This window comes from Bos mutus, chromosome 1 (assembly GCF_027580195.1).
Source record: "Bos mutus isolate GX-2022 chromosome 1, NWIPB_WYAK_1.1, whole genome shotgun sequence".
NCBI lineage: Eukaryota > Metazoa > Chordata > Mammalia > Artiodactyla > Bovidae > Bos > Bos mutus.
Genome location: NC_091617.1, coordinates 143,364,312 through 143,382,271, shown reverse-complemented (window position 1 = coordinate 143,382,271; position 17,960 = coordinate 143,364,312). Strand labels below are relative to the sequence as shown.

At 49.8% G+C, this 17,960-nt stretch overlaps 1 protein-coding gene across 1 annotated transcript in view; it reads left to right on the top strand.

The window, feature by feature from the left end:
- Nucleotides 1-17,960, top strand: part of KAT2B (lysine acetyltransferase 2B) — a 96,545-nt gene that overhangs the window by 24,972 nt on the left and 53,613 nt on the right. Inside the window, exon 2 of the mRNA XM_070364330.1 lies at nt 973-1,099. Within this exon, the coding sequence (XP_070220431.1) occupies nt 973-1,099 (127 nt within the window). The remainder of the gene's footprint in view (nt 1-972; nt 1,100-17,960) is intronic.

The window sequence follows — 17,960 nt, the reverse complement described above, 5'->3', positions numbered from 1 at the left end:
ATGCTGTCAAGCGTTACTAAAAAGTGCTCTGGCGTGGGAGACCGGGGAGATTCTTGGGAGGGAGAACTCGCGGCCTCCACAGAGAACCCTCTCCCTGTGTACAGCTCAGGGCCCACGGGGGACTGGGAGGAGCCGGCAAGGGAGTGGGAGGAGCCCGCGGGGGGGTGGGAGGAGCCGGCGAGGGAGTGGGAGGAGCCCGCGGGGGAGTGGGAGGAGCTGGTGAGGGAGTGGGAGGAGCCGGCGAGGGAGTGGGAGGAGCCCGCGGGGGGAATGGGAGGAGCCGGCGAGGGAGTGGGAGGAGCCCGCGCGGGGACTGGGAGGAGCCAGCGTGAGCCGGCGAGGGAGTGGGAGGAGCCCGCGGGGGGAATGGGAGGAGCCGGCGAGGGAGTGGGAGGAGCCCGCGCGGGGACTGGGAGGAGCCCGCGCGGGGACTGGGAGGAGCCCGCGCGGGGACTGGGAGGAGCCAGCGAGGGAGTGGGAGGAGCCCGCGGGGGGAGTGGGAGGAGCCGTCGAGGGACAGGGAGGAGCCAGCGAGGCGTCCTAACCTGCTGTGTTCCTCCTGTGGCCCCGGGGTCCCTGACCCCGTCAGTCCCTTGGGCAGAGCTGTCGCCGGAGCCCCACATGTTGCGGGGACCTCAGGAGTCTGGCTTTTCCCTTCGGAAAGCTTGATGGATGGACTCTGTAGATGCTCGCTGGGGGCTGTGGTACCAGAGCGGAGGGCACAGTCCTCTCTTTGTGAGGCAGGATCAGCGGAAAAGAAACCAAAACCCAAAAAGCAACGACAAAATAATATGTCTGAGTCACACACCCTCTTTGCATTTTTTTCTGCTTTTGTTTCCTGCTAATACAGAGAACATAATAAGTCAGGAGTGGGAAGGTTGCTGTCCTGTGACTGGTGTGTGTTACTTATGTGTAAAACGTTCAGTTCCTTGCTGTCTGGTATTTAATTTTCTTTCTTTATTCGTTTTTTAGGCAGAGGAATCTTGTAAATGCAATGGCTGGAAAAACCCCAATCCTTCGCCCACGCCCCCCAGAGCCGACCTGCAGCAGATCATCGTCAGCCTGACGGAGTCCTGCCGGAGCTGCAGCCATGCCCTCGGTGAGTCCCGCACCTCCGGGAGACCAGCGGTGTCCCCTGAGACTCTGCCCTGCTGGGCTCGGCGGGTTAGCCAGACTTGTACACCTCGCCTCTGAGGAGGCCGCAACACGACCCCTGAACCTCCTGGTGCTGCTGGGAGGCTTCTCGTGGGAGGCGAATCATGCCCCGTGTGCCCTCATTCTTCTTTTTCTTGAATTTATCGCCTGTGCCGGGTCTTCGCTGCGGCTCAGGCTTTTCTTGAGCTGTGGCAAGCAGAGCCTGCTCTCTGATCGCGGTTCGAGAGGGCTTCCCATCTGGCGGCTCCTCTGGACGGGCTTCAGCTGTTGGGCTCAGGAGTTGTGACACTCGGGCTTAGCCCATCTGGCGCGCGGCATCTTCTGGGAGCGCGGCATCTTCTGGGATCCGGGCTCGCACTGTGTGTCCTGCGAGCGGATTCTTGGCATTCTCCACAGCCGCTTTCATCCCTTTTTGTCTCCGCTCACTTTTCCCAAGAGCTGGGCTGACCGCTGACGGGGGCGGGGCAGGGGATTGCCAAATGGGACAAAACGTGGCCGCTGAACTAGTTAGGATAATACGTAGCATGTCCTGATTCACTCTGATTTTTTTTTTTTTAATTCTTTTCTGATTCCCTGAATTTTCTGGGAGTGCTTCATTTTATCTTCATATTCTTTAATTTCCTGGGTCTGCTATCTCTTTTCTTCCTTGGAATTGTGTTTGGTAAATATTTACTTGTCTCTTCCCTTTCAACGTTCTTATCTGTCCCTGCAAGCTAATCACTGTCAGCCTAGCCAGACTCTGCCGAGTTAGTTACCAGGACTGTGGTAATATAGTCTGTGTCCTGATACTAGTTTTAGGACAAACATTTTCTTTTTAAATTATATTCTGTCTGAGTGGATAAAGGTTACTGAGTAGTTTTCCCTAGATATTCAAATTCACAAGGGATCCTGGACTGTTGTCCATACTTTTCTGCCTTCAGTCATCCGGTCTCCCGAAGAATGGCGCCCCGGCCACACAGCCTAATATACTTTTATCTTTTCCACCTGCCCCCTTATGAGGGGTGGGTGCTCTTAGCCATCATCTTTCTCTCAAGCTTCCCGCTCATCTCAGATGGAGCATCAGCCTTCGTTAGCCAGCAGTTAGGTCTAGTTTGAAGCGTGATTGTGTGTTCAGCTAGAGAGGGTTTCAGTCTGTATAGAACAAAGTAGGAAATAGTGCGATCTCCTCAGGAAGTTACCACACCAGAGTGACCTGAGGAAAGGAACTGGAGACACTCAGTTACCACACCAGAGTGACCTGAGGAAAGGAACTGGAGACACTCAGTCTCATGGGAGGTGTAAATGCACCTACAGTCACATCACCGTGTTGATTTAACTGGCGTCTCTTCTGGCTCTTGAAGCAGCCAGTGCAAAGCAAAGAGGCCAAGAGTCACAGGACCGTCTTTGCTTGTAACTCACCTTTTCCACAGTCATCCCTGAGTGATGCCCTTTAGAATTGCCTCAGGGAATGTGACACAATAGAGCTCCTCAAACACTGGACTTGAACTGGACTTGGTATTGATTGGGAAATCCTATTATCCTTCACCAATTAACATTTAAAAACAGAGTCTTCTTTCTTATTTAGCTGAGCAGATTGTCTTTTCCGAGCACACAGGAATGCCCAAAGGCAGAAACAGCCTTTCTCAAAGAAAAGCTGACTTTGTTCTCTTTTATATTTCTTAACAAGCTGTGAAAACAAATACCCGTACTGTACTATACATAATTGAGAATGGGAAAAAGGGTACACATCCTTTTTAACCTGACAAACCCATGCCAGAAAGTGAACCTAACTGTAAATTGGATGTGCCTTCAGATTAAAAGGGCAGCTATTAGAGCCGTATTCATGATACTGAAAAACTAAAACAACCTAAATATCCCAATGAAAGAGGTCCTTGGTTGAATTATGAAATTCACTGTTCAGTTCAGTTGCTCAGTTGTGTCTGACTCTTTGCGACCCCATGAATTGCAGCACCCCAGGCCTCCCTGTCCATCACCAACTCCCGGAGTTCCCTCAAACTCACGTCCATCGAGTCAGTGATGCCATCCAACCATCTCATCCTCTGTCGTCCCCTTCTCCTCCTGCCCCCAATCCCTCCCAGCATCAGAGTCTTTTCCAATGAGTCAACTCTTCGCATGAGGTGGCCAAAGTACTGGAGTTTCAGCTTTAGCATCATTCCTTCCAAAGAAATCCCAGGGCTGATCTCCTTCAGAATGGACTGGTTGGATCTCCTTGCAGTCCAAGAGACTCTCAAGAGTCTTCTCCAACACCACAGTTCAAAAGCATCAATTCTTCGGCGCTCAGCTTTCTTCACAGTCCAACTCTCACATCCATAGATGACCACTGGAAAAACCATAGCCTTGACGGACCTTTGTTGGCAAAGTAATGTCTCTGCTTTTGAATATGCTATCTATGTTGGCCATAACTTTCCTTCCAAGGAGTAAGCATCTTTTAATTTCATGGCTGCAATCACCATCTGCAGTGATTTTGGAGCCCCAAAAAATAAAGTCTGATTGTGGCTATTAACAAAAGATGTATTTTCCAACATGCAAAGACATTCTTAACATATAGTTAATGAAAAAAGCAGGCTAGAAAGCAGCTTATTTGAAGGTTTTATGATTTTGGACAAAATGGCAAGATCCACCAGCCTAAGTTAAAATCCCAGCTCAACAACCAGTAGCTGTAAGCTGGGACATATTATTTAATTTGCCTGGATCTCTAGTTTTTCAGTTCTGAAATGGAGTCAGTGGTAGTATTTACCTCATGGGCGTGTTTGAGGAGTAAATGAATTAACTCCAATCAAAATTTTAGCACAGTCCCTGGCGGAAAATTCGTTATTCCTCTTGTTGGAGTTCTTTACTTCAAACAATGGATGGGAACTCTGTCCAGCTTAAAGGAGAAAACCGTGTTTGTAAGAAGGGTACTGGTTGCTTTCACAAGCTGGAGACAGAGAAATTAGGAGTCAGTCGGGTCCTGGGATCCCAGCTGCAGGAATTCAAAGTCCTCTGTCCAGGACCCTGGATGATTCCCATCCACTACCTGGAGAAGTCTCTTGAGAGTCCCTTGAACTGCAGGGAGATCACACTGGTCAAGTCTAAAGGAAATCAGCTCTAAATATTCATTGGAAGGACTGATGCTGATGCTTCAGTGGTTTGGCCACTTGATGCAAAGAGCCCACTCATCGGGAAAGACCCTGATGCTGGGAAAGACTGAAGGCCAAAGGAGAGGGCAGCAGAGGATGAGATGGTTGGATGGCATCACCGACTCGGCGGAGAGGAATCTGAGCGAACTCCAGGAGGTAGTGTAGGACAGGAGCTGGGTGTGCTGCAGTCCCTGGGGTTGCAAAGAGTGGGACACACTCAGGGACTGAACAACAGCCACTGCCCTGCCCTGGTTGGGGATTTAAGTCTTCAGAGGAGGGGCTGTGTCATACAAGTATCCGTTACTTGCCCGGCCCAGAGTTTGACCCTCCCACTGAGAACCACCTGGAAGGCGGCGCTTCCCGAAGCGGGGGGAGGCCCCCGCCTGGAGAGCAGCCCTGCACATCGCCTATGATCAGGCCGGAGGCCGTGATACACGTTTCAGTAAACAGACTGGATTGTCCAGAGGGTGTATGTTGAGTTGCTGCTGACAGTGGTTTTCTGAGGGCGTTGGGGTTGTGGGCATTTAAAAAATATTTTCCCTCTTTCCTTCCTTCTGCTCCGCATTCGGTCACTTCCTTAAAATTGAAACGTCTGCACATGTTCAAGTGCTCTTGGGATTATCACCAGAATGCCGGAGTCTGTTTATTTGTCCTGGTGTCAGGGCTCTGACACTAGGAAGCTTCCTCTTTTAGAAAGAGGACTATGCCCCCCTCCCTCCTCCCTCCTTTTTTTAAAAAAACTTATTATTGTGGAAACTTTCATGTATACGTAAAGGAAGGAAGGATCATTTAATATAATAAAGAGCCTTGTATCCGTCACCCAGCTTTAACAATGATTAACATGTGACAGTTTCCCTCTCTCCCTTTTTTGGGCCAGAGTGTTTTCTTTTAAGCAAGGCATCTTTTCTGATTCCTGCAGATTGCTTCTTTTTCTTTATGATTTCTTTGTCTTTGGCGGTGCTGGGTCTTCATCGCTGTGTGCGGGCTCTCTAGTTGTGCTGAGCGGGGCTGGCCTGCAGAGTGTGGGCTTGCTACTGTGGAGCCTCTCCTGTTGCAGAGCGTGGGCTCTAGGCTCACGGGCTGCAGTGGTTGCTGCTGCATGCAGGATCTTCCCAGGCCAGGGATCGAACCCGGCTCCCCTGCATTGGCAGGTGGGTTTTTGTCCACCCCGATTACTTCTTAAGTATTAACAACAGTGTAGAGGGTCAGGGTGTCATGGAAGCTTGAATTTTCAAAACCTTTCCATCTGTGTGCACCGTGCTGTTTTCACAGTCACTATTCTGAGCCTGGGGAATTTGGATCCTACAATACGTGTAATGTTCTCAGACTTGTCAAAACAAAGCATCCAGGCCTACCGATTGATAGGGTCTGCTCTGTTGATCTGCTGTTGGGTGTCCTTTGGTTCAGCCAGACACGCTCTTTTGACATTGAGCTCTGGTTTCACACGGTCTCTTGACAGTGACTTGCACCCCGGGCATCCTTGGCCTGCCTTAATTTGATACTCTCTGTGTCTCCTGGGTGTAAATCGCAGGGCCCACAGTCTGATTACACAGAACGTTTGATTGGGAGTTAGAAGCGACTCTAGGCCTGGCTGGGCAGGTTACCTGCCCCCTAACCACTTTGCTGTTTAGAATCTTCACCACAGAATGGAGCTTGCTACATTTGTCTAATGAGCATTTGAATTGTAGCTGCTCCAAATTGAGATGAGCTGTAGGTGTGAAATCCAGGCCAAATGTTGAAGGTTTTGTATGAGAAAAAGTGAGATATTTCATTAATTTTGATTACATGGTGAAATGATATTTTGGATATATTCGGTTAATAAAATGTATAAAGATTCTTCAAATTAATCTCACCTGTTTCTTTTTTCTTTAATGTTGCTACTGGAAAACTTAAAATCATGTGTGTCAGCATTGTATTTCTGTTGGATGGCGTAGGCCCAGAACATTCTACTCCATTCTCTGAAGTTATTTGATATTTGGGATTGTTATAATTACATCCAAAGTTTGACAAAGGGGCCTAACAGAGCACTTCGTTTGGCCCAACACATTTCCTTACTTTAGTATTAATCAGAATTTCTTATTTTGGGACTGCTTGTTTAAGTGGCAGCCTCCCTCTATGACCAGGACACGAGGAAACACCCATTGTGATCACAACACAACTGGGATTTTTGTTGTCTTTTAGAGTCTGTTGTTGTGAACTGTGCTGAGACATACTGCTTATTAAATTTGAGTAGTGATAATGTTTTACAGGTTTATGGAGATTTCTTATTGTTTTGTTTTTTAATTTATTTATCTTTGGCTGAGCTGAGTCTTCCTTGCCGTGTGGGCCTTTTTCCAGTTCCCGAGCGGGGGCTCCTCTCCGGCTGTGACGCTCAGGCCTCGCACTGGGGTGGCGTCTCCTGTTGCCGAGCGCCATCTCTGGAGCAGGGCTCAGTAGTTGCGGCTCCTGAGCTCAGTCACCCTGCGGTATGTGCGGTCCTCCCAGACCAGGACTGAAGACCACGGCGCCATCAGGGAAGCCCCTGATTGTTCTGTTAATGCCATCAGATTTTCCTGATACACACATGTATTTAAACATCAAAAAAGTGGAAATTGGTGTTTATTCGACCTGGGTTCGATCCCTGGGAAGATCCCCTGGAGAAGGGAAGGGCTGCCCACTCCAGTATTCTGGCCTGGAGAATTCCATGGACCGTGTAGTCCATGGGGTTGCAAAGAGTCGGACACGACTGAGTGACTTCCATTTTCACTTGTGGTTATCTCTGCTTACCTGCTTGTTTACAGTAGAAACTTTCCAAGCAAAGTAAAGACCAGCATTAACAGTTACACCAGACTTGTTTCTTGAGCAGCGTAGCTTACCACCTGCGTTTTTCTAATGGACTGTTGAAGCTGATCTGGCGTTTGTACCCCAACATCAAATTAAATCTCGGAAACTTTTGGAGATTTGGAGATTTTGGAAATTTTGGAAAGAGTTTTGGGTGAAGTAGCAGAGAATAGCTTTATTGATTTGTCAGGCAAAAGGGGACACAGCAGGCTAATGCCCTAAAAACTGTGTGTTTCCACCTGGCAGGTAGCGCGAAGTTTTACAGTAATGGTTCAGAGGGAGCCATCAGCTGGAGGACCTTCTTCCGGTTGGTTGGTGGCGAGGTCATCGGGAGTTGGCATCAAAAGCCTTGTTCCAGCTGCTCTGGGGTCTGCATGCTTACGGGCAGCAAACACCTAACTTCTCCCACGTGGTGGGGGTTTCATAGCTGAAAGCTGCTCAGAGTCACTGCTGTGTACCGCGTGAGGGGTCCCGGGACCCTGCCTCCAGGCCGCCTTCTTTCTGACTGCTCCTCCCTTGCCTCGCATCCCCTCCCTTCCCTGACTAGCAGCTGTTTGAACCTGCTGTTTGGAATTTCTGGAAGGTCATAGAGGAGGAATGAAACCTGTTCCTGTAAGCAAGAGATGGGGACACGGGAAGGCTCTCCTGCCCGGGAGCCTCACAGGGTCCTGCCTGGAATCACAGGGGACCAAGCCCTCCTCTGTGTTCCCACCACATCGCGAGCCCCACACCACCTGGTACCCCGGGCCTTGTGTACACGTGTCCCTGGCAGATGCCACGTGACTGACATGTGGGGCCCAGCCAGACACAGACACAGCCACCTGGATCAAGTCTGCTTATTCCTCTCGGGAAGGGGCCCCTGTTTTTCTGTACGCTTTCTCCATGGCCTCAGAGTTGTCGGGAGCTGTGAGTCTGTGGCAGGATTCAGGGATAAAGCTGGTAGCATTTTGTGCTCACTTGGTATATCATTACTTTCCCAGCACCCTGAGGTCCTGAAGTCCTGGGATTGCTTTGAGCCCCCGGGGTCCTGAAGTCCTGGGGGATTGCTCTGAGCCCCAGGGTCCTGAAGTCCTGGGATTGCTCTGAGCGCCTGGGGTCCTGAAGTCCTGGGGGATCTCTCTGAGCCCCCGGGGTCCTGAAGTCCTGGGGGATTGCTCTGAGCGCCCCTCTCACCAGCTGGTCCTGTGCTCACACCTGCTGCAGCACCGGGAGCTGAGTCTCTTCTTGCACACCTGGCTTCCCACACAGGCGTGTGTGTGCGTGGTCAGTCGTGTCCTCGCAGTCAAATCCGGGCATGCTCTTCTGCTTCAGCCCACTGGGCGCCTATTCCTCTCAGGACGGAGCCCCCTGGGCTGAGTGTGTGAGGGTAAGGTGCCTGCCGGCCCGTCCTCCCCTCTGCCTTGCATGTGGAGGCGCACAGCGCTGGCCTTGACCTTCCGTCCTTCCCCGCAGGGGAGCCTGACTCGCCTCTGCGTCCTGGCTAACCCAGCCCTTGGTACAGAGAATCCAGACCTCCCTGTAGCTGCACTGCAGCAGTGCTCACCTCATTTAACTGTGGTCCTCTAACCATTGTTGCTTTTCTATGCTGGATGGACATGAAGGCAAAACAAGACCAGGAGCTGACTGTGGCTCGGATCATGAACTCCTTATTGTCAAATTCAGACTGAAATTGAAGAAAGTGGAGAAAACCACTAGACCATTCAGGTATGACCTAAATCAAATCCCTTACAATTATACAGTGGAAGTGAGAAATAGATTTAAGGGACTAGATCTGATAGAGTGCCTGAAGAACTATGGATGGAGGTTCATGACATTGTACAGGAGACAGGAATCAAGACCATCCCCAAGAAAAAGAAATGCGAAAAAGCAAAATGGTTGTCTGAGGAGGCCTTACAAATAGCTGAGAAAAGAAGAGAAGCTAAAGGCAAAGGAGAAAAGGAAAGATATTCCCATTTAAATGCAGAGTTCCAAAGAATAGCAAGGAGAGATAAGAAAGACTTCCTCAGCAATCAATGGAAAGAAATAGAGGAAAACAACAGACTGGGAAAGACTAGAGATCTCTTCAAGAAAATTAGAGATACCAAGGGAACATTTCATGCAAAGATGGGCTCCATAAAGGACAGAAATGGTAGGGACCTAACAGAAGCAGAAGATATTAAGAAGAAATGGCAAGAACACACAGAAGAACTGTACAAAAAAGATCTTCACGACCCAGATAATCACGATGATGTGATCACTCACCTAGAGCCAGACATCCTGGAATGCGAAATCAAGTGGGCCTTAGGAAGCATCACTACGAACAAAGCTAGTGGAGGTGATGGAATTCCAGTTGAGCTATTTCAAATCCTGAAAGATGATGCTGTGAAAGTGCTGCACTCAATATTTCAGCAAATTTGGAAAACTCAGCAGTGGCCACAGGACTGGAAAAGGTCAGTTTTCATTCCAATCCCAAAGCAAGGCAATGCCAAAGAATGCTCAAACTACCGCACAATTGCACTCATCTCACACGCTAGTAAAGTAGTGCTCAAAATTCTCCAAGCCAGGCTTCAGCAATACGTGCCCTTGAACTTCCAGACATTCAAGCTGGTTTTAGAAAAGGCAGAGGAGCCAGAGATCAAATTGCCAACATCAGTTGGATCATCGAAAAAGCAAGAGAGTTCCAAAAAAACATCAGTTTCTGCTTTGTTGACTATGCCAAAGCCTTTGACTGTGTGGATCACAATAAACTGTGGAAAATTCTGAAGGAGATGGGAATACCAGACCACCTGACCTGCCTCTTGAGAAACCTGTATGCAGGTCAGGAAGCAACAGTTAGAAATGGACATGGAACAACAGACTGGTTCCAAATAGGAAAAGGAGTACGTCAAGGCTGTATATTGTCACCCTGCTTATTTAACTTATATGCAGAGTACATCATGAGAAACGCTGGGCTGGAGGAAGCACAAGCTGGAATCAAGATTGCTGGGAGAAATCGCAATAACTTCATATATGCAGATGACACCACCCTTATGGCAGCAAGTGAAGAGGAACTAAAGAGCCTCTTGATGAAAGTGAAAGAAGAGAGTGAAAAAGTTGGCTTAAAGGTCAACATTCAGAATACTAAGATCATGGCATCCTGTCCCATCACTTCGTGGCAAATAGATGGGAAACAGTGGCTGAGTTTATTTTTCTGGGCTCCAAAATCACTGCAGATGGTGATTGCAGCCATGAAATTAAAAGATGCTTACTCCTTGGAAGGAAAGTTATGACTAACCTAGATAGCATATTCAAAAGCAGAGACATTACTTTGCCAACAAAGGTCTGTCTCGTCAAGGCAATGGTTTTTCCAGTGGTCATGTATGGATGGGAGAGTTGGACTATAAAGAAAGCTGAGTGCCAAAGAATTGATGCTTTTGAACTGTGGTGTTGGAGAAGACTCTTGAGAGTCCCTTGGACTGGGAGGAGATCCAACCAGCCCATCCTAAAGGAGATCGGTCCTGGGTGTTCATTGGAAGGACTGATGTTGAAGCTGAAACTCCAATACTTTGGCCACCTGATGTGAAGAGCTGACTCATTTGAAAAGACGCTGATGCTGGGAAGGATTGAGGGCAAGAGGAGAAGGGGACGACAAAGGCTGAGATGGTTGGATGGCATCACTGACTCGATGGACATGGGTTTGGGTGGACTCTGGGAGTTGGTGATGGACAGGGAGGCCTGGCATCCTGCGGTTCATGGGGTTGCAAAGAGTTGGAAACGACTGAGCAACTGAACTCAACTCAACTGACATGAAGGGGATTGAGTTTTTCCCTAGTTCCTGGTATGTTTAGTTCCTTGGGTATCACTGGATTTTTGCTAAAATATCCATTGCATTCACGGCCACTAAAAAGATGGCTGGTGGCGTTTATTCACAGAAGGGTTTTTATGGTTCATGATCGGTACCTGATCTATGCCGAGTGGTAGCTGCTAGCCATGTGTGACTGATGACCAGACTTGAAAGGTGGCTGTTCCAGTTGAAATGTGCTGCCCGTGGAGAATGCGAACCAGTCTTGAAGACTTAATATGAGAAAAGAATTTAAAATATTTTAATATTGAGTATGCATTGAGATAATTTGGTGTCCCCATGGACGGAAGAGCCTGGTAGGCTGCAGTCCATGGGGTCGCTAAGAGTCGGATAGGACTGAGCGACTTTACTTTCACTTTTCACTTTCATGCATTGGAGAAGGAAATGGCAACCCACTCTAGTGTTCTTGCCTGGAGAATCCCAGGGACGGCAGAGCCTGGTGGGCTGCCATCTGTGGGGTGGCACAGAGTGGGACATGGCTGAAGCGACTTAGCAGCAGCAGCAGGTTAGATACAGTGTATTACAATTGACTTCACCTGTTTCTTTTTACCTTTGTAAAAGTGGTTCCTAGGGGCTTCCTTGGTGCTCCAGAGGTTGGCCTGCCTGCTTGCACTGCAGGGGGCAGAAGTTCAGCCCCTGGTCGGGGAGCAAAGATCCTGCAAACTGTGCGGTTTGGCCAGATAGTTTTAATTAACATGTTCTTTGAACACCTATTAGAAAATGTTAACGTGGTTGCTAGAATATTTAAATGTGGTTAAATGTGGTTCTTGGGTTCCCCGGTGGTTCAGCTGGTAAAGAATCCATCTGCAATGCAGGAGATGTGGATTCGGTCCCTGGGTCAGGAAAATCCCTTAGAGCAGAGAATGGCAAGCCACTCCAGTATGCTTCCCTGGAGAATTCCATGGGCAGAGGAGCCTGACAGGCTCCAGTCCATGGGGTCGCAATGCCTGACACACACACACACACACCCACCCACCGACATGGTTCACATATTCCTTTGGATTGAGCTCTCTAGAGGGTTCTTACTCTTAAATGACCCTTTTTCTCCATTCCAGATGTGAGGTTACTGAAGATGAAACCACTTTTATTTTTTAAATTCTTTCATTAAAATTTTTTTTTTTACTGAAGTATTTGACTATGAAGGCTTACCACGTTGTGCTAGTTTAGGTGTACAGCAGAGTGATTCAGTTGTCCCTCTACCTGCCTACCCATCTATCCATCCATCTCTATAGTGTTGCGGATTCTTTTCTGTTACAGGAAATTACTTTTAAATTAGGAGACTTTTGCGTGTGGTCGGAAGCTGTCATTGAAGGACTTCATTTGATCTCTTCTAGCCTTGACCTCAGATTTCCAGGAACCGAATACGTATTTGAGCAGCTTGCGCATCCCCCAGATGCCGTGCCGCTTGCTTTCTGTCCAGTCCAGTCCAGAGGAACGAGCCGTGCTCTGGCCCCGCCACAGGGCCTGAGAACCGGGCTGCCCCGAGAGGAGGAGGTGCTTACTGGGGGCCAGGGCTGGAGGCGCGAAGGTCACGGCCCGTTCGGCGAGGCGCGGCGCTGGGGTCCCTAGCGGGTGGCTGTGGCCCCCTGGCGTCTGCGTTCTGACCTACTGCACCGTGACCACCGCCCCGCCGGGGAGACGCACGGTGGTCAGCCTGCCGCCCTGGATGCGCCTCTCGCCCTTCGCGTGGTGGACGCTGCAGGGACACCACTGCTGGAAGTGAGCCTGCCCCAAGTTGGGGGTTGGTCCTTCTTGGGTAATTATGTGGATGCTTTGTGCCAGGATCTCGGACGACGGTTTGAAATGAAAGCAGGGTCCTTTAGGTTTGACTATCAAATTCCAGGTGGAAGAAAGATTTTTCGGACGACAGTTTGAAATGAAAGCAGGGTCCTTTAGGTTTGACTATCAAATTCCAGGTGGAAGAAAGATTTTTTTAAAAAAAACTTTTCTTTGGAAATGTTTTCAAGCTTACAGAAAAGTGGTGAGAATAGTAACAAGGAACATCCCATGTATCTTTTGCCCAGATGTACCTGTTGGTAACATTTTGCCCTCTTTGCTTTGTCCTGTACTCTCACATGTGTGTGCACACGCCCACACTCACATATCACACGTGAGTCTGTGTGTGTATGTGTCTATTTGTATGTATTATACTTTTTCTGGATCATGTGAGAATAAGATGCATTTATATCATGGCTTTTTCCTCTTAAAATACTTAAGTATATATTTTCTAAAAATCAGGATATTCTTTCTTATAAAAAGTTTTTTGTTACTTTTTTGCCTGTGCTGCACAGCTTGCAGGATCCTCATTGCCCAGCCGCCGCTGCCCCCCCACCCCCCACCCCCTGCCACAACCTCTGGACTGCCAGGGGATTCCCATATATTCTTTTACATAACCTCAGTTTAGTTACCAACTTCAGTAAATATTAGCATTGATGTAATACTTCATCTAGTGCTTGCTTGTGTTCCAATTTTAGAGTTGACCCAAAAATGTCTTTTAGAGCGTTTTTTCCTCTCCATTAAGCACCCAGCAGGCTAGGATCACATCTGTATGTAGTTGTCACGTGAAAATCAGACAGTGAGTCTCCTCTCCTCAGCACTTGCAGAAGCTTCTGACAGCAGATGCACAGGCTTTTCTACTCAGCTCTCCAGCAAACCCCGACGTTTGGCGTCCGGCAACTTAATTCCAGCACTACTTGCCTGTGATTAGCGCAGACCCCACAGGGGCCGGGGTCTGCACCCCCTTCAGATGCTGATCCCAAATTCAGGTCATCACCCGTCTTTCCCACTGGCCAGCTGTAAACTGGAGGTTCCTACTCCTGGGCTTTGATAACTTTGCGTAGTGGCTCACAGAACTCAGGAAAGCAGTCACTAGATTTCTGGTTTTTTCATAAAAGGATACAAGTCAGGAACAGCGGTGGAGGAGAAGCCTGGAGCAGAGTGGGGTGCACAGAGCACCTCCACATATCCAAGCGGGCCGCCTCCCAGCACCTCTCGGCTTCCCCTCCCGGAGCCCCTCAGTTCAGGGTTTGACGGAGGCCTCTTAGGCATGGTGGTCAGAGCATTGGCCGGTAGTGATTAGCTCAGCCTCCAGGCCCTCTCCCCTCCCGAGGTGGGGGTTCCAACCCTCTCCTCTCTGTGTGCTTCCCCTGCCCGCAGTCCCCATCCTTGGGGCTTTGCAAAAGCCACTCATGGAAACGCAGGTGTGGCTGGAATGGTCTTTATGAACAACAACAGACACTCCTTTCGCTTTATTGTTGCCATCATTTGTGCAATTCCAGGAGTTTTCGGAGCACTTTGCGAAGAAGACCAAACGTGTGTTTCTTGTTACAAGTCACAGTGTCAGTGCACGCCTCTCCCGTCTGCTCTGATGTGGACCAGCTCCTCCTCCCACCACCCTCCCTCTTTTTGTCTTTTATGATACTGATGTTTTGGTAGAGCAATGTTTTCAATTTTAAGACTAAACCTGTTAAAAGCTGGGAGAAAATACATTTTTTTCATCTTTTGATTCTACGGGAAACACCTTTGCAAGCAAGACCTTGAAGAAATGCCAGACATAGATTTGACTTTCTGAAAAATGTAAAATTCCTACATAATCAAACCACAAACCAACACACAAAAACCCCAACGAATCTGGGAGGACAGACAGAAAAAGACCCCCATCCTAGAAAAGCAGGCAGAGGACCTGAATAGGTAGCAAGCAAAAGAACAAACCCGAGTGGCCAGGAACACGGAAACGATTCCAGGGGCGTTCCCGTGAGTGCAGATCACAGCGGTGGGGGACTTTGGTTTTCAAAAGGCTGGTCGTGAGCAGAGTCTCCACTGTTAGCCAGTGTGGGGAGGGCTCTGTCTCAGCGCTCATGTGGTGGACTGGCACGGACTTTACTGGGAAGACAAATTAGGGAACATATATCAAAACTTTGAATAGCACTGACTCTGTTATGAGTTCTGTGGCTGAATTAACTGTTGTAGATTTGTGCGTTGTAGTATAGAGGCGTATCTCTTCAAGAAAATACACTTTTGGCTCATTGAAGTGAACTGATTTGCATCAAAAGGTTTCTTTGGAAAAGACTGAGTTTTTTTCCTTCAGTAGTGAGTGAGTCCTTGGTTAAATATGAGTTCAGTAAGTAGTTTAGCTTTTCAGTTAGAGTGAAGTGTATCTGGGTTTTGCATGATGTGCGGTTGACTTTGGGCACCTTGGTGAATCTGTTTAATTCGCTTGTGCATGCTTTTGTGCTCAGTCGCTTCAGTCGTGTCTGACTCTTTACAACCCCATGGACTGTGGCCCGCCAGGCTCCTCTGTCCATGGGATTGTCCAGGCAAGAACACTGGAGTGGGTAGCCATGCCCTCCTCCAGGGGATCTTCCTGACCCAGGGATCATGCTATGTAATGTCTCTTGCAATGATGGGTGAGTTCTTCACCACTAATTCTGGGAAGCCCCTAATCCTGCCCATCAGCCCCCGAGGAGCCATCTCTGGACTCAGTAGACATGGGTCTGATGGGGATGGTCTCCCTCCCTCCCATGGCGACAGAGCAGTCTGGGGGAAGCCTCGAGGTCCCCGTGATCAGAGGTGGGAGTGGGGAAGAGTGTTGGGGGTGCCCAGCTGTGTCTGGTGCGGGCACTGTGCCAGGGAAGGGCGTGAGGCAGTAAGAGCCAGGCTCCTTGGCCGGAGGGGCCGCCGTTCTGAGGGTGACCTCAAGGACTGTAAGTCCGAGGTCAAGTGTGTGGGGACGGTGGTGGTGCCCGGGTTGTTGGGGTGGGAGGTGATGAGGGGTGCGGGGATGATTGGGTTGGCGTGGGGTGTGGATTTGGTGAGAGAGAAAGCTAAGTGTAGGGTGTTCAGAGATCACAAGGAGCATTGGTGAGAGGGGCCCGTAGCTGGAGAGCCTGAGAACGTTACCAGGTCCGAGTGCGCCCTGCGCGCTGCACAGTCGGCCAGTGAGCCCCAGAGATGAGGCCTTGAGGCGAGGACTCCTTTTATTAGGCAAGTTGGCTGACCTAGAGAAGAGCAGACTAGTGTCTTAAAATACCCATTTATGGATTTTGATGGATATGGATCCATATAAATTTATGGATCAGAAACGGCGGGGTAAGGAAACACAGTACAGAGACCATTTAATTCTGGCAAGCCCCAGGCAGAAGGATGCGCTCGCTTCTTTAGGGTCATACACAGGTGGGCAGGTTCAGGGTACCTCCCTGGGAGCGAAACTGGAGCTCTTTAGTTTAAGAGAGGCAGTGGGGCAGGGGGTCATTCACAGGTGGGCAGGCTCACAGTACCTCCCTGGGAGCGAAACTGGAGCTCTTTAGTTTAAGAGAGGCAGAGGGGCAGGGTTCTCTGAGGCAGGCCATTATGTACGATTATAACAACAAAGACAGGAGTTCAGGTCTTAGCCTGGAGTCAAAATTAACCCTCCAGGCTACTAAGTACTGATGCCATGTGGTAGGCTGTCCGCTTTCTCACCGTGGGGAAGCGTCTCTTTCTTGGCAGCTTGTCCAGAGCAGCTTTTTTTCTTCTCTGGTGGGTGGTCTACTCCCCCTGTTTTCATCTGATCTCCCCCCTCCACCTCAACCAATTATTCATTCTAGAAATTTAGCCCTTTCCGTGCACTCCATGTAGCCCCACCCCCGACCTGCCCCTCCCTTCTTTCCGGAGGAGAATCCCCACGGTCTTCGGCTGTAAGAGTCGCCCTGGGTCCAGCAGAGCCTCGCCCTCCTCCCTCTGGGAACCTGCTGTTGTGTTTCCAAGTTTCTGCATCACCAGCTCTGGTTCTCTGTACCCGGGGTCACACAGAGCTTGAAGGAGAGATGACGGATTCCCTTCTGGGCAGAGTCAGAAGCAGGTAGACCTCCTCAGGTCTCCTGTCTTAAGCATTTAAATTTCCATCTAAAAAAAAAATAAATAAATAAATTTCCATCTAGCCTGCTCTTCACCATGTGCAGGAGGCGGTGCTAGTGGTGAAGAACCCGCCTGTCAGCAGGAGACTTGGGGTGCAGGTTCGATCCCTGGGTCGGGAAGATCCCCTGGAGGAGGGCAGGGCAACTCACTCCATATTCTTGCCTGGAGAATCCATGGACTGAGGAGCCTGGTGGGCTACAATCCATAGGGTCGCAAAGAGTCGGACACAACTGAAGCAACTCAGTGTGCCCTTGAAAAAGGCAAGGAAAGGCCCACCTCTGCTCTCCACAGTTGAGACTTTCTTTAGAAGTCATCTCAAGCACTTCTAGGTCCAAGGATTTTCAGCCAGCACACCAAGAGCTCTGCCTCAAAGGATCGCTCTTGCAGGGCCTCTGTCTGTCAGCAAGTGTAGTGACGGTTCCTGGAGACAGACTGAGAGCTGGGCCGCCTCCCGGAGGTGCTCCTGGTGGGTTCTCGGTAGGCTTACCTCCGGAGACCCTCACGGCCCCCAGAGACCCTCGCGACCCCGAGACACCCTTGCGACCTCCAGAGACCCTCGCGACCCTGAGACACCCTTGTGACCTCCACCCTCGCGACCTCCAGAGACCCTCGCGGCCCCCAGAGACCCTCGTGGCCCCGAGAGACCCTGGCGACCTCCAGAGACCCTCGCGGCCCCAAGAGACCCTCGCGACCCCCAGAGACCCTCGCGACGCCGAGACACCCTCGCGACCTCCAGAGACCCTTGTGGCCCCGAGAGACCCTCACGACCTCAAGAGACCCTTATGGTCTTGGAGACCTCGAGAGACCCTTACGAGTGAGGAGGACATGAAGCGAATCAGCTAATCATCCAAAAAGCACATGTGTTCGTGCTTCAGGATTGGAGTCAGAGCTGCTTTGCCTTCAGACCGTGTCTCTGCCTTGCGGGCTGACACTGGAGGAGACAGCGTTCAGTCTCAGCCTGTTTTCTCAACCGTAGAACAGGGTTACTCAGACCTACCTCATGTGATGCTTTGAGGATAAAATGTGTTCACCTCGAAAAGTGGACTGGATTTGGGTAGAAGAGAGGACCGGGGCATGGGAGGGGGGCGATATGGATAGTTCACCTAACGATAATGAGGCCACAGAAGGAGGCAGGGAAGGCGGTTTGGGGC